Below are 17118 nucleotides of genomic sequence, written 5' to 3' on the forward strand. Positions count from 1 at the left end.
TGAAGATCCTGGGCGTGGCACAGCCTCCTCGGTTAATCCAAGGATGGCTAGTACCAGAAAGCCTGCTCGAGCCTTTCCTTTGCATGACTCCATCCAAGAGCTTATTTCGGCTCAATGGGCTGACCCCGAGGGACCTTTGAAGGTTGCCAGGGCTATGGGGCAATTATACCCTCTGAGTGAGGAACATTTGGCTCGCTTTGCAATGCCTAAAGTGGATGCCCTGGTCACGGCTGTGACAAAGAGAACTACCCTCCCTGTTGAAGGAGGTGTTGCCCTGAAGGATATTCAAGACCGCAGGCTTGATTCAGCTCTGAAGCGGTCCTTTGATTTGGCAGGTCTCACTGTTCGGGCGTCTGCATGCAGTTGTTATGCTGCTAGAGCCTGCCTGGCTTAGTTACAGCAGGCAGTGGAACAGCCCGGTGATGGAGCGGAGACCCTATCTGAAGTGGCTCCGCAGATGGAGACAGCCTTGTCCTTTTTGGCTGACGCCCTTTATGATATGGTCAGAGCTTCAGCTAAGCAAATGGCTGTAGCAGTGGCGGCTCGCTGCACTCCTTGGCTACGACATTGGGCGGCGGACATGGCCTCTAAGCAAAGGTTGGTGAAGTTGCCCTTTCAAGGCCTTCTCCTGTTTGGTGAGGAGCTGGAAAACATTGTTAAAGGCCTGGGGGATTCCAAACTTCAGCGCTTGCCCGAAAATAGGCCGAAGCCTTCCTATAAGGGTCAGGCGGTCCGCTCCTCTTACAGACCTCGCTTCCTTGAAGCTAGAAGGTACCGCCCGGGGCGTGCTGCTGGGTTCACTTTGCGTGCCCGCTTTCAGCAGAGAAACTCCTTTTGCTCGGACAAACATTCCGCAGCTTCCGGTTCAAGGCCTGGAGTTCAGGGGCGACCCTCTCAATGATGGTGCGCCGGCCCTCTCCTCATTTCCTGTCATCGGAGGAAGACTTTCTCTCTTTTTCGAGGAGTGGGCCAAAATCTCCACAGATCAGTGGGTTTGGACCTGATCAGAGACGGATACCGAATAGAATTCGATGCCCCGGAGAGAGACGTGTTTGTGGAGTCCCGATGCAGTTCTGTTGCCAAACGTGCGACGGTAGAGGAGACTCTGCACAGTCTGTGCCAGATAGGGGCTGTGACCCCGGTTCCTTCCGCCGAACAAGGTCTAGGCCACAAAAAGGCGGGTTTTTTCACCCGATCCTGGACTTAAAATAGCTAAACAAGTCCTTAAGAGTGCGGCATTTTCACATGGAAACCCTGTGCTCCGTCATTGCGACGGTACAGCCAGGAGAGTTTCTCATGTCTCTGGACCTGAAAGAAGCTTACTTGCACATACCAATTTGGCCCCCGCACCAGACGTTTCTGCGGTTTGCGGTGTTGGGAAAACATTTCCAGTTTCGGGCCTTGCCTTTTGGCCTCGCCACATCTCCCCGAACCTTCTCCAAGGTAATGGTGGTAGTAGCTGCCTTTCTCAGGCGAGAGGGTATCCGGGTTCACCCGTACCTAGACGACTGACTCATCAGAGCAGACTCAGAAAAAGAGAGTCATCTAGCTACAGCCAGAGTAGTTTCAGTCCTTCAGTCTCTGGGCTGGGTTGTCAATATGGCCAAAAGTTACCTGACCCCCTCACAGTCTCTAGAATATTTGGGGACCAGGTTCAACACAGCCTCGGGCTATGTGTTTCTTCTCAAGCAAAGGCGGTGCAAGCTTCAGAATCAGGTCAGACTGCTCCTGAGGATGCCCCGCCCGCGAGCTTGGGACTTTGTCCAGCTGTTGGGATCGATGATGGCCACCTTGGAAGTGGTGCCTTGGGCAAGAGCGCACCTGAGACCTCTACTGTATTCTCTACTTCAATGATGGTCTCCAGTATCTCAGGATTATCAGTGCAGACTTTCTTGGCTCCCTGCGGCCCACCTCAGTATGGAGTGGTGGCTCTCAGACAGCATGTTGCAGCGGGGAATGCCGCTGGCACTCCTCGATTGGTACCTAGTGGTGACAGATGCCAGCCTGAAGGGCTGGGGCGCACATTGCCAGGGGAAGCATGCCCAGGGTCTGTGGACACCCGACGAGTCGGAGTGGTCTATCAACCGCCTGGAGTTGAAAGCGGTGTTTCTGGCTCTTCTGGCCTTTCAAGTGACCCTGGAAGGATTGGCTGTCCGAGTGATGTCGGACAACACGACAGCAGTGGCCTACATAACTCGACAAGGTGGCACTCAGTGCAGAGCTCTAGCCGCGCAGGCCGAACAAATTTGCCACTGGGCCGAGCTGCATCTATAGTCCCTGTCAGCAGCTCACATTGCAGGTCAGAGCAACGTGCAAGCCGACTATCTAAGCAGGCATCAGATCGATCCAGCGGAGTGGGAACTAGCAGACGATGTATTCCTGCAGATATGTGCCAAATGGGGCAAGCCAGTGATGGATCTTATGGCGACCAGTTCCAATGCCAAAGTCCCGTGCTTCTTCAGCAGACAGAGGGATCCTCGCTCTGCCGGGTTGGATGCCTTGGCTCAACCCTGGCCCCTGGGCTTGCTGTATGTCTTCCCTCCGTGGCCTTTGATAGGGCGAGTGCTCCTGCGTATTCAGCTGCATCCAAGAGAAGTGGTGCTCATCGCCGCGGATTGGCCCAGGAGACCTTGGTATGTGGACCTCCGACAGATGCTGTTGGAGGCTCCCTTTCCGTTACCTCTGGTTCCGCACCTGTTGTCACAGGGTCCGGTGGCCATGGAGGACGCCTGCCGCTTTGGTCTTATGGCATGGCGATTGAGAGGGCGCAATTGAGAGATAAAGGCTACTCAAATAAGGTAATTTTCACTCTCCTGCAGGCCCGTAAGCACTCCACTTCCGTGACTTATGCCAGGATTTGGCGCCAGTTTGAAATCTGGTGTGTTTCAAGAGCGCTTTCTCCATTGCGGGCTCCTGTCTCGCTGATTCTGGACTTTTTGCAGGATGGTGTACACAAAGGCATGGCCTATAATTCCCTGCGGGTGCAAGTGGCAGCACTGGCCTCCCTGCGTGGCAAGGTTGAAGGCGTGTCTTTAGCTGCTCATCCAGATGTGGCACGGTTTCTTAGAGGGGTGCTTCGGCTCCGTCCTCCCGTGCGGGCACCTTGTGCAGCTTGGAACCTGGAGTTAGTATTGAAGGCCCTTCAGGGGGCTCCCTTTGAACTGCTTCGGCGTGCTTCAGAGAAAGATTTGTCACTGAAGGCCGTCTTTTTAGTGGCCATTACCTCGGTGAGACGGGTGTCAGAGCTCCAGGCACTGTCCTGTAGAGACCCTTTTCTGCAATTCTCAGAGTCAGGGGTTACGGTTCGGACCGTGCCTTCCTTCATGCCTAAGGTGGTTTCAGCATTTCACCTACACCAGCCTGTTTTTCTTCCCTCCTTTGTTGAGGAGGAGTTTCCAGGTTCATTTGGGCAGTTGCACCTTTTGGATGTGTGCAGGACTCTGTTGCAGTATCTGCAAATTACAAATTCTTTCAGGACCTCTGATCATCTTTTTGTGCTGTTTGCAGGTCCTCGCAGAGGGTCTTCAGCATCTAAAGCCACTATTGCCCGTTGGCTCAAAGAAGCTATCTTTTCAGCATATCTGCTGTCTGGCCGGGCTCCGCCTGAAGCTTTAAGGCACATTCCTCAAGAGCGATTTCCTCTTCCTGGGCGGAAACTGGAGCACTATCTCTTCATGAGATTTGCAGTGCTGCAACATGGGCTTCTAAGCTCTCTTTCACCTGACATTACAGGCTGGATGTGGCTGCCAGGAGGGATGCACGTTTTGGAGCACAGATGCTAGCGCATGGTGTGGCTTGTTCCCACCCTATTTAGGGATTGCTTTGTTACATCCCATACGTAATGGCTTCATCTGCTTGATGACAAGGAAGGGAAAATTAGGTTCTTACCATGATAATTTTCTTTCCTTTAGTCATAGCAGATGAAGCCATGAGCCCTCCCTGTATGATTGTCTGTATTGCAGTGATTCTGATTTTAGGTGCTGTTCTTGTTTCCTGAAGTTATATTCCTTCCTTGGGGAGTCGGAAAACAGTCTTCAGGATTCTTGTTACAGTTATAGGAGGATGAGTTCATTCCCTGCAGTTCATGTTTTGGGAGGATGAGTTTATTCCCTCCAGGAGGATGCAAGTATTCCCTCCGTTTATACAAAGTGGAGTACGAGTTTATTCCCTCCAGGAGGATGAGTTCATTCCCTTGTTAAGGGGCCATCGTTCGCTGTGAGGAAAGTTCATGTTATTCCCATTGCGGTTTGCCATACTGCTTTGGAAGCTTCAAATACTGAAGAGGCAGTGGAGCTAGCTGGCCATGAGGCACTGAGAAAAGTTGAGTGCTCTCTATCTCCCCCTGCTTGTTGATGGACACAACCCATATGTAATGGCTTCATCTGCTATGACTAAAGGAAAGAAAATTATCATGGTAAGAACTTAATTTTCCCTTCAATGTAGAAGCTCAAATGACTAAAATCTTTCTTCCCAAGAGCAACCTTTCGATACCTAATACATAGTAGATGATGACGGCAGAAAAAGACCTGCACGGTCCATCCAGTCTGCCCAAGAAGATAAATTCATATGTGATACTTTTTTATTTGTACTGTCCTCTTCAGTGCACAGACCGTATAAGTGTGGCCAGCCCTATCCCCGTCTCCCAACCACCAACCCCGCCTCCCAACCACCAGCTCTGGCACAGACCCTATAAGTCTGCCCAGCACTATCCCCGCCTCCCAACTACCAGTCCCAACTCCCACCACCAGCTCTGGCACAGACCGTATAAGTCTGCCCAGCACTATCCCTGCCTCCCACCACCGGCACTTTAAGTTCATGCTGACCTCCTTCCAATCTGCTCTTTTACGTGCCAAACAGGATTATTATATCCAACTGACCAACTCTCTTGGCTCTAATCCTCGACTTCTCTTCACCACATTGAACTCTCTCCTCAAGGTGCCCGTCCCCCAACTCCCCCTTCATTATCTCCTCAGACCCTTGCTGAATTCTTTCACAACAAGGTTCAAAAGATAAACCTTGCTTTCTCTATCTCACCACCTCTCCCTCCACTAGTCCGTTACCCTCTCTCTCCTTCCCCTCATTCCCTTTCCTCCTTTCCTGAAGTTACTATTGAGGAAACTACACTTCTCCTTTCTTCCTCAAAATGTAGCACCTGTTCCTCTGATCCTATTCCTACCCACCTTCTTAATGCCATCTCTCCTGCTCTTATTCCTTTTATCTGTCACATTCTCAACCTCTCACTTTCCACTGCGACTGTCCCTGCTGCCTTTAAACATGCTGTGGTCACACCTCTCCTTAAGAAGCCTTCACTCGACCCTACTTGTCCCTCTAAATACCGACCCATCTCCCTCCTTCCTTTTCTCTCCAAATTACTTGAGCATGCTGTTCACCGCCGCTGCCTTGATTTTCTCTCCTCACATGCTATTCTTGACCCACTACAATCTGGTTTTCGCCCTCTCCACTCAACCGAAACTGCGCTTACTAAAGTCTCCAATGACCTATTACTGGCTAAATCCAGAGGTCAATTTTCCATCCTCATTCTTCTTGATCTTTCCACTGCTTTTGACACTGTCGATCACAGCATACTTCTCGATACACTGTCCTCACTTGGATTCCAGGGCTCTGTCCTTTCCTGGTTCTCTTCCTACTTCTCCCTCCGCACCTTTAGTGTTCACTCTGGTGGATCCTCTTCTACTTTTATCCCTCTGCCTGTCGGCGTATCTCAGGGTTCTGTTCTTGGTCCCCTCCTCTTTTCTATCTACACTTCTTCCCTTGGTTCATTAATCTCATCCTATGGCTTTTCCTACCATCTCTATGCTGATGACTCCCAAATCTACCTTTCTACCCCTGATATCTCACCTTGCATCCAAACCAAAGTTTCAGCGTGCTTGTCTGACATTGCTGTCTGGATGTCTCAACACCACCTGAAATTAAATATGACCAAAACCGAGCTTCTCATTTCCCCCCCAAACCCACCTCCCCGCTCCCCCCGTTTTCTATTTCTGTTGATGGCTCTCTCATTCTCCCTGTCTCCTCAGCTCGAAACCTTGGGGTCATCTTTGACTCTTCTCTCTCCTTCTATGCTCATATCCAGCAGATCGCAAAGACCTGTCGTTTCTTTCTTTACAACATCCGTAAAATCCGCCCCTTTCTTTCCGAGCACTCTACCAAAACCCTCATCCACACCCTTGTCACCTCTCGTTTAGACTACTGCAATCTGCTTCTTGCTGGCCTCCCACTTAGTCACCTCTCCCCTCTCCAGTCGGTTCAAAACTCTGCTGCCCGTCTCGTCTTCCACCAGGGTCGCTTTACTCATACTACCCCTCTTCTCAAGACCCTTCACTGGCTCCCTATCCGTTTTCGCATCCTGTTCAAACTTCTTCTACTAACCTATAAATGTACTCACTCTGCTGCTCCCCAGTATCTCTCCACACTCGTCCTTCCCTATACCCCTTCCCGTGCACTCCGCTCCATGGATAAATCCTTCTTATCTGTTCCCTTCTCCACTACTGCCAACTCCAGACTTCGCGCCTTCTGTCTCGCTGCACCCTACGCCTGGAATAAACTTCCTGAGCCCCTACGTCTTGCCCCATCCTTGGCCACCTTTAAATCTAGACTTAAAGCCCACCTCTTTAACATTGCTTTTGACTCGTAACCACTTGTAACCATTCGCCTCCACCTACCCTCCTCTCTTCCTTCCCGTTCACATTAATTGATTTGATTTGCTTACTTTATTTTTTTTTGTCTATTAGATTGTAAGCTCTTTGAGCAGGGACTGTCTTTCTTCTATGTTTGTGCAGCGCTGCGTACGCCTTGTAGCGCTATATAAATGCTAAATAGTAGTAGTAGTAGTAGACCGTATAAGTCTGCCCAGCACTAGTCCCGCCTCCCAAGCACCAGCTCTGCCACCCATTCTAGGCTAAGCTCCTGAGGATCCCTTCCTTCTGCACAGGATTCCCTTATGTCTATCCTACGCATGTTTGAATTCCATTACCGTTTTCATCTCCACCACCTCCCGCGGGAGGGCATTCCAAGCATCCACCACCCTCTCCGTGAAAAAATACTTCCTGACATTCTTCTTGAGTCTGCTCCCCTTCAATCTCATTCCATGCCCTCTCGTTCTACCGCCTTCCCATCTCCGGAAAAGGTTTGTTTGCGGATTAATACCTTTCAAATATTTAAACGTCTGTATCATATCACCCCTGTTTCTCTTTTCCTCCAGGGTATACATGTTCAGGTCCGCAAGTCTCTCCTCATACGTCATGTAACGCAAATCCCATACCATCCTCGTAGCTTTTCTTTGTACCGCTTCAATTCTTTTTACATCCTTAGCAATTCTTTTTACATCTTTACAATTAATGGTCCTAAGCCACGCAGATTATTGCAATGGAATCTACGCGGGTTGCAAAGAACAACTCATAAAAAAAACTCCAGACAGCACAAAATACAGCAGCCAGGCTAATATTCAGCAAAACACGATACGAGAGTGCCAAACCCCTTCGAGAAAAGTTGCATTGGTACCCAATCAAAGAACGGATCACCTTCAAAATCTGCACCTTAGTCCACAAAATCATGTACGGTGTAGTCCCAGGATACATGACAGACCTTATAGATCTACCAATAAGAAACAAAGACAGATCATCAAGATCTTACCTAAACCTACACTACCCAAATTGCAAAGGACTGAAATACAAAACAAGTTACGCATCTGGTTTCTGCTACAGAAGCGCAAAACTATGGAATGGCCTCCCAAAAGCTGTGAAAAGAATTCACAACCACCTGAACTTCAGGCTGATGCAGGAATTACCACTATTGTTAGCAGAATCTGTGGTACTTCAGGAGTCAAACACCACACACCAGAATGAGAGAGAAGTCTTCTTTATTTGCCAGCAAACAAAGTAGCACATCAGCGCTAGCTCTCTCTGTGTCCTGTCCTTCTGTGTCTCTCCTTCTGAGCTCTCTGGATCCTGCGTCTCCTGTCTGTTGTATCTCTCGTCTTGGCTCCTTCTCTAACGTAAGCTGCTTCTGTTCTCATTTATATATTGTTCCTAAACCCCTCTAGCCCCCCTTTCTCACCAGATGGTAAGGAATAGATTGAGTACCCTGTCTTGAACTAATTATCTCTACACATTTACTCAAAATATCAGTTACATAGGTTTCAGATATTTCCTAAACTGACCTATGACCTGGGGCCTCTCAAACTAGATAATGTGGCACCTATCTCCTGCATTTTATTATTATTAAATTCTCAGATTCTATTATTTTACCAATCACTCAATCCTCTGTTTTATTATTCACATGATCAGATTCCCAGTTCTAGCTGGGCTCTAACCCCCTCGGGGCATTCATTAAGGGGCCAATTTTGCTTAATGGCACACAGACATGGTTTGTTATTACTTTCAGGAGACCAGTCCTACACTTAGCTATAATCAATCAAGGAGAAGAGCTGACTTTTCCTGACCTCTTTCACCTTTCTAGCTTCATACACAGAACTAGCTAGGACTGTGGATAATTCAAACCAGCTGACCTCTTAAACTACAGACAAATCTCACTTGAAAAGTCAAACAATGTAAACACTGAATTGAAAAGATATTTACAGAGAGAAATAGAACTTATTAAGTAAACAGAATAAAACATATTTTAAAATAAGCAGAAATCAGAATTCCTTATCAGACAAAATCTAAATTATCAAGAATTTATTTATATCTAAACTATCTTTTAAAACTGCCTGCTTGCTGATCCCCTCAAGACTGTCCAGTATGCTTTGCTTAGAATGGCATCCAGATGTGGTTTTATTATTATGAACTAGCCTTAACAATCCATCACTCAAAAAGGGACAAAGAAAGTTTTATTTCTCGCTGACCTTTCTAACCTCTAGTCTAGCAAAAGCTAGACATTTGAGTAATTAAAACCAGATGGCTTCTTCCACTTACAGGACTGAACCAAAGTTAAACAGAATTAACAAATTAATATGATTTCTTTGTCCAGGCTGCCTCAAGGCAATCACTAAAAACCAACCTCTTCAAAATGGCATACAAATAAATAAATAAATTAATTAATGTACTTTTAAAACAGCCTAAGGGAGAAGTGCCTATGCATATTTACATTTTCTTTCTCTTTGGATACTGTTTCCAAATGAAGAAAACACACATACTTATGATAATATAATTTTTTAAACTGCTATTTATTTCAGTATTACAACCATGATAATCTCGTACAGGTACAAAAAACAAAATTGTGAGCCCTCTAGGAACAGAGAAAGTGCCTGCTTATAACTGGATTGTAAACCACATTGAACCTGAACTCTGTTTGGGATAATGTGGGATTCAAATGTCATAATAAATAAAATATGCCTATTTTTGCAATCCCCACATTCTGCGTTAAACAGGTCTCTTCAAAATGCAGATAAAAATGCAAAACAAGCTGGGCTATTTTCAAAGGACACATTAAGATGAATAGAATGCACAAAAAATTAAAGCCTAATGATAGGAAAACTATAGTAATGATCATTATGGGGGAAAAGCCCAAGTGCAGCACCAAAGAGGATTTAGTAGATTGGTTCAACGGGTAATAAGAATTCAATAAATTGCTTGTGATTCTGATGTCCTGCCTGCTTTTCTCAGATCTAGCTAGATATTAGGAGACAATGCAGCAAAGCAGTAAAGATTCAGTCAGTGCTTTATCCCTGTCATACTTGGGGCCATTTTAATTAGTGATACAGTCTTAGGCCTCTTCTATCCCTAGCAGGGGCCAAGGAAAAATTGGAATGAAGAGAAAATAGTACCGACAGAAACATGCAATATAGCATTTTGTAGAATTGACATCAAAATGAAGCTTCAGTGGCATTCTGACGCTGGCTGACACCCGGGGCGGATCGCCGGTGCGCCCCCCCGGGTGTAGCATGACCCCCCCTGGCAAAATGACCCCCCTCCCCGGGTGCACGCCGCTGAAGGGGGTGCCAAGGCACGCGCCTGTCGCCCTGTCGGCTCCGAGTTCGCATGTGTTCACTGCTCCCTCTGCCCCGGAACAGGAAGTAACCTGTTCCGGGGCAGAGGGAGCAGTGAACAAATGTGAACTCGGAGACAGGGCGACAGGCGCGCGCCACGGCACCCCCCCAGCGGCGTACACCCAGGGCGGACCGCCCCCACCGTCCCCCCCCCCCCTTGGTACGCCACTGTGAAGCTTCAACTGTAGTTCAGATTAACTGGGAGCAGTTCTCGTGGCTGGGATTAAATGGGAAACTGGCTTTTAAAAGCCAGGAAGTTTAATTTCTGAAGAAACTGGAAATTTATATTCCTTACCTTTGCAAAGACTTTATAAAATTGGTTGGAAACACATGAAAGTTTCCAAGTCCTTGTTTTAAGTCTGTTCTTTTTCATTCATTCAGAACTTCTGTTCAAGATTTCAGATTTAATACATTATCAGTGAAAGTATTGAAGAATGGATCCCTATCAGTGTTTTGCAAGGGTAACATGAAAATCTCATACAAGCTGTAAGTATTTACTGGGGCTAAACATATCTTCTGCCATAATATGTTAAAATTACATAGGGGTTGATATTCAAAGCGATTTATCCCAGCCAGAAATGACTCCTGTCTGGTTACATCAACTGTTTGGAGTTAACCACTAATTTTCAGTGGCACAGCCCGTTACTGCAACTGATAATAACCAATAAGCAAAAAACTGAAAACGAGCTATTTAACAAAGTAACATATAGTAACATAGTAGATGACGGCAGAAAAAGACCTGCACGGTCCATCCAGTCTGCCCATCAAGATAAACTCATATGTGCTACTTTTTGTGTATACCTTACCTTGATTTGTGTCTGTCTTTTTCAGGGCACAGACCATAGAATTCTGCCCAGCACTAGCCCCGCCTCCCAACCACCAGCCCCGCCTCCCACCACTGGCTCTGCCATTTAGGGAGCATTCTGGGTGCAGAACTCTCTATACTTGACTGCTTCATTTACTTAGTCACTAATGAACTTTAACGCAATACCACTTTATTTATCATTCTGGAAATGAATTCTCCGTACTTGACTGCTTAATTCACTCTGTCACTTATGAACCTAATGCAATACCACTTTGTATTTCTCATTCTGGAAATGGCGATCGCCATTATGAAATAATGTAAGCCACATTGAGCCACTTCTCTGTTATAAGCATGTTCACAGGAGCTTCTCTTTTTCAAGTGTCTACTGTTTATAGTCGGAGTCTGTTCTTACTACTACTACTACTTGACATTTCTAAAGCGCTACTAGGGTTACGCAGCGCTGTGCAATTTAACATAGAAGGACAGTCCCTGCTCAAGGAGCTTACAATCTAAAGGACAAATGTACAGTCTTACACGGCCCCCTCTCACAACCTAGTATCAGTGAGGGCTGTAATTATGTGGGAATTATTTCTCTGATATACCTACTTACCATAAGAAATATACAGTTTGGAAATATGGGGTAAATAGGGTTTTTTTTACCTCCTTACACCAACCCAAGATACAATGGACCAGCCACCTCCAAGATATGGAGTGACAGAAAAGACAGAGGCCATGCTCTTTCCAAGGAGTAAGTCTTTATTCCAATATAGATGATAACAAATGTATCAGGCGATAAAGTAATTGGGCAAAGTAATTAGACAGAGTAATTAGGTAATTAGATAAGGAATTAGGGAATTAGGTAGTGTAATTAGGTAGGGAATTAGGTAATTCAATAATTAGACAGAATAATTAGATCATGTAATTGGACAGAGTAATTAGATGGAGACAGAGCAATTAGAAAATAAAGCAATTAGAAAATGAACAAATAGCCATTTGTTATTGAGAGGGAGTGAAACCACAGCTGCAAAAACTTACTCTCTGTTGGTCATCTCAGCCACGCTGACTAGATGGAATACAACAGCCACTTATATACAGTGGCTGGAGCATCAATCTCCCTCCCAGCCAGTGTACAACTTGCAATGTCAGCCACTTGTATTGTAACATCAGCTAAATTCTGTCTTACGCTATTGTTTACATTAAATGGAAAATACTATCTGATTGTTTACAGAACACAGCATCTTAAAATAAGTCCAAAGTTTTTTTACTGAAGACTTTGTTGCCACCTCGTACAGGAATTTGTCTAACACCCGGGTCTTATAACGGTGTTACCTAAGTCCTCAACACTTCTTCCTTCCCAAACTGTAAACATATTCTTCCGAGCTAGAGTAAGTGGCACCGTTTCCGTAAGGGGAGGGGGAAGAGCACTCTTTGCTGGTACAGTGTGACCTTGCATTTACAGCTCTCAGGATGAAGTTTGAGCTTTTAGCTATGTAGGTCATGTGCTCTATGCATTAGAGGAATACATTACCCAGTTAGTACCCGAGCAGTTCGGGGGCAGAGCTGGGACAGACCCCAAAGTTATCTGACACTGCCGACAGCCAATGTTAGACTGCATATAATGCTGCCCTAATTATAGTCAGATAATAAGTTTGCTATTGACATTGAATATTGGCCATACTTGAATAGATCTCCATTGCCCCAGATTTAAAAAAAAATAAGTACTTATATATAATATGTAAATTGATTTATCAAATCTCAACACATTTCTCTTTGAAACCATTATTTGTACAGAGGTTATGACACAGGAACCCTTTATTTCCCAGGTTCGGAAATCCCTGTACATGGCCAGCTACTTAACTTCCTTCTCCAACCCCACCTCAGAACTAAAATTGCTGATGATATTCCTTAGGGGTTTTCACTTTCTTACCTTGCAAGCTGCACCCCTCATGCTTCTTTTCTCAAAACAATTTAATTGAGCCTCATTTTTCTTGAAGTGAATGAAAAACATATATAACCCCTTTCTTGCCTTCATATCTGAGCTCTCCGGCTGCGGTAGTGGCTGCAGAACAAGACTAACATATCAGGGCATAGACAGTTTCCACAGGGCAATTAACTTCTCTTTGCACCCTGACAGTGTCCATACCCTTAGGAGACCTTCAGCAGCACTTCTCCTCTCCCTCCACTCTCTATCTCAGTTGATAACACCCTCATCGTCCCTGTCTCATCTGCCCGCAACCTCGGTGTCATCTTCGACTCCTCCCTCTCCTTCTCTGCACATATCCAGCAGATAGCCAAGACCTGTCGCTTCTTCCTCTATAACATTAGCAAAATTTGCCCTTTCCTCTCTGAGCACATCACCCGAACTCTCATCGACTCTCTCATTACCTCTCGCCTTGACTACTGCAACCTACTCCTCACTGGTCTCCCACTTAGCCATCTATCCCCCCTTCAATCCGTTCAGAACTCTGCTGCTCGTCTTATCTTCCGCCTCGACCGATATACTCATATCACCCCTCTCCTCAAGTCACTTCACTGGCTTCCGATCAGGTACCGCATACAGTTCAAACTTCTCCTACTCACCTACAAATGCACTCGATCTGCAGCCCCTCCTTACCTCTCTACCTTCATCTCCCCTTACGTTCCTACCCGTAACCTCCGCTCAAGACAAATCCCTCCTTTCAGTACCCTTCACCACCACCGCCAACTCCAGGCTCCGCCCTTTCTGCCTCGCCTCACCCCATGCTTGGAACAAACTCCCTGAGCCCAAACGCCAGGCCCCCTCCCTGCCCATCTTCAAATCATTGCTCAAAGCCCACCTCTTCAATGTCGCCTTCGGCACCTAACCACTACACCTCTACTCAGGAAAGCTAGACTACCCCAACTTGACATTTCGTCTTTTAGATTGTAAGCTCCTTTGAGCAGGGACCGTCCTTCTTTGTTAATTTGTTCAGCGCTGCGTAACCCTAGTAGTGCTCTAGAAATGTTAAGTAGTAGTAGTAGCATATTTCCCATACCAACTTGTCTTTATCTTAGCTCTTGGCTGTGGAACCCTTTTATCCCAGGTTACAGTGCCTCTTTGGGATCCTACTAGAACCCCCCCCAAAAAAAACTGGCACTGAGAAGGAGACTTACAGGCTTATTTTCGAAAGAGAAGGGTGCCCATCTTTCGACACAAATTGGGAGATGGGCGTCCTTCTCCCAGGGTCGCCCAAATCGGCATAATCAAAAGCCGATTTTGGGCGTCCTCATCTGCTTTCCGTCGCGGGGATGACCAAAGTTCCCAGGGGCATGTCGGAAGCATAGCGAAGGCGGGACTGGGGCGTGCTTAACACATAGGCGTCCTCAGCCGATAATAGAAAAAGAAGGGCGTCCCTGACGAGCACTTGGCCGAATTTACTTGGTCTATTTTTTCTTGCGACCAAGTCTCAAAAAGGTGCCTGAACTGACCAGATGACCACCGGAAAGAATCGGGGATGACCTCCCCTCACTCCTCCAGTGGTCAATAACCCCCTCCCACCCTAAAAAAAGACTTTAAAAAATATTTTTTACCAGTCTCTATGCCAGCCTCAAATGTCATACCCAGCTCCCTGACAGCAGTATGCAGGTCCCTGGAGCAGTTTTAGTGGGTGCAGTGCACTTCAGGCAGGCGGACCCAGGCCCATCTCCCCATACCTGTTACACTTGTGGTGGTAAATGTGAGCCCTTCAAAACCCACTGTACCCACATGTAGGTGCCCCCCTTCACCCCTTAGGGCTATGGTAGTGGTGTACAGTTGTGGGGAGTGGGTTTTGGGGGGCTTAGCACCCAAGGTAAGGGACCTATGCACCCCTAGGGTGCCGGTTGGTGTCCTGGCATGTCAGGGGGACCAGTGCACTACGAATGCTGGCTCCTCCCACGACCAAATGGCTTGGATTTGGTCGTTTTTGAGATGGGTGTCCTCGGTTTCCATTATCGCCAAAAACCGGGGATGACCATCTTTAAGGAAGACCATCTCTATTGTCGACCTAAATATTAAGATTTGGGCGTCCTAGACTGTATTATCGAAACAAAAGATGAACGCACATCTTGTTTCGATAATACAGGTTTCCCCCCCCCCCCCCCTTCGTGGGGGACATCCTGCGAGGACGCCTTCAGGAAAACTTCGATTATGCCCCACCACAGGTCCTTGGAACTCCACTCTCCTGTACCCAGAGAATGCAGCTTCTTTCCTTCTCTGACTCTCTCTAGACTCAGGGAATGCTGCCTCTCTTCCCTTTACATCTTTCCCCTCCTCACCAAAGAAGTAAAAGAAAACCTTAAGGTTTGCTCTTACCACTTAGGGATCCTTTTACTAAGGCACACTGAAAAATGTCTTGCACTGGTGTAGGCGTTCATTGGATGCATGCAGGTCCACCTGTAAAAAAGGCCTTTTTTGTGGCCGAAAATGTACATGTGACAAAATTAAAACCATTTTTAGCCTGAGATCTTACCGTCACCCATTGACTTAATGGTAAGGTGTCACGCAGTAATTGGGAGGTAGTAGTCAGCTCGCGCACTACCGATTACCACCTGGTTAGCACAATGCGGTAGAAAATAGAAATTCTTTTCTGATGCTCTTTAGGATGCACGTAAAAAAATGTAATTACCGCCAGGGACACTCGGTAGCCAGACAGTAGTTTCAAAGAGATGCACCTCGGACACATGTAGGCCCCTACCTGCCTTTGTAAAAGGGACCCTTAAGGAGAGACAGTTAATTCGTGGAGCTGAGAGCACCTGGTCTCCTGGAACAGGACTCCTTGATTAAAACAGCTGATTTTCTGCTGTCTCCTTTCCTAAAGCTTGGTGCTGGTGACTGCATACCCCATTGCCTCATGGTACTTGTAGTTCACAACTTCTTGTTAAAAAAAAACCCCACGCTCTGTCACAAATATAGGTATATAAACCTGGGGAACAACCACACATATAATTCTTATAGACAATACATTGTAGATGTATGCATCTCAGATCCATGCAAGCAATCATGGGTAACTCCTCATCCTTGTGTATTTTCACACAGTATAGGTTTTGATGACAACATTTTAAGAGGATCATACTGGATTCATCTTAATGCAATTGTTGGAGTACAGAAGAACCCAGATGGGACAACAAAGCTTGTGCCACTTAATTTTAGCAAAGCCGTGTTCACTGATTATTTAACAGCCACGTAAGTACTTATGTTCATCTATATAATGAAGATATAAAGTTCATAGTTATATGTTTCCCATTCGTACAGATCAAAACAGATGATTTATTTTTCTTTCAATTAACAATATAGGTGTTTGAGTAACAGGAAGCATGACTATCTTTATGTGGATTTGTAATTAAAAAATAGGAAACTAAGAGTTAGGAGTATCCGACCAGGAATAGGATGTAAGAGTCATTGTTGATGCTTTGATACCTTTTGCTCAGTGTGCTGTGGCGGCAAGAACAGCAAATAGAATGTTAGGTAATATTAGGAAAAGAAAATTATTAGGAAAGGAAAATAAAAATGAGCATGTTATAATGCTTTTGTATTACTCCATGGTGAGACCGCACCTTGAATAATGTGTACAATTCTGGTCATTACATATCAAAAAAGATATTGTGGAATTAGAAAAAACACACAGAGAAGGGTGATGAAAATGATAAAGAGGATGGGACGACTACCCTATGAGGAAAAGCTGAAACGGCAAAGACTTTCCAGCTTGGAGAAAAAATGGCTGAGGGGAGATATGATAGAGGTATATAAAATGCTGACTGGAGTAGAACAGGTAGATGTGAATCGCTTGTTTACTGTTTCCAAAAATACTAGGACTAGGGGACACTCAATGAAGCTACAAATTAGTAAATTTAAAATGAATCGGAGAAAATAGTTCTTCACTTAAACGCTGGAATTCGTTGCTAGCTTAGCGGGTTTAAAAAAGGTTTGTATAGCTTCCTAAAAGAAAAGTCCATAAGCCAATATTAAAATGGAATTGTGGAAAATCCTCTCCTCCGCTCTCTTTTACTCCTTCTCTTACTCTCAGCCGGTGACATCAATCCCAATCCTGGCCCTCCTCACCAACTATTATCCCAACTCTACAGATCTCACCGCGACCTCTCTAACCTCATCTCTATTCCTCTACTCCCCTCCTCTTCTCTGCCCTTCTCTTGCACCCTATGGAATGCCCGCTCTATCTGTAACAAACTCCCCTATATCCAGGACCTCTTTATTTCACGTCACCTCCATCTGCTCGCCATAACAGAAACCTGGCTCTGCCCTGATGACTCTGCTTCAGTTGCAGCCCTCTGCCATAGCGGTTATCTTTTT

At 46.0% G+C, this 17118-nt stretch overlaps 1 protein-coding gene across 4 annotated transcripts in view; it reads left to right on the forward strand.

Moving 5' to 3' along the window:
- LOC115475486 overlaps positions 1-17118 on the forward strand; it is a 406432-nt gene that overhangs the window by 31488 nt on the left and 357826 nt on the right. For all 4 annotated transcript variants that reach the window (XM_030211244.1, XM_030211242.1, XM_030211241.1 and 1 more), the window contains 2 exons: positions 10388-10492; positions 15847-15993. In XM_030211244.1, the coding sequence (XP_030067104.1) occupies positions 10388-10492; positions 15847-15993 (252 nt within the window). The remainder of the gene's footprint in view (positions 1-10387; positions 10493-15846; positions 15994-17118) is intronic.

Source organism: Microcaecilia unicolor, chromosome 8 (assembly GCF_901765095.1).
Source record: "Microcaecilia unicolor chromosome 8, aMicUni1.1, whole genome shotgun sequence".
Classification (NCBI taxonomy): domain Eukaryota; kingdom Metazoa; phylum Chordata; class Amphibia; order Gymnophiona; family Siphonopidae; genus Microcaecilia; species Microcaecilia unicolor.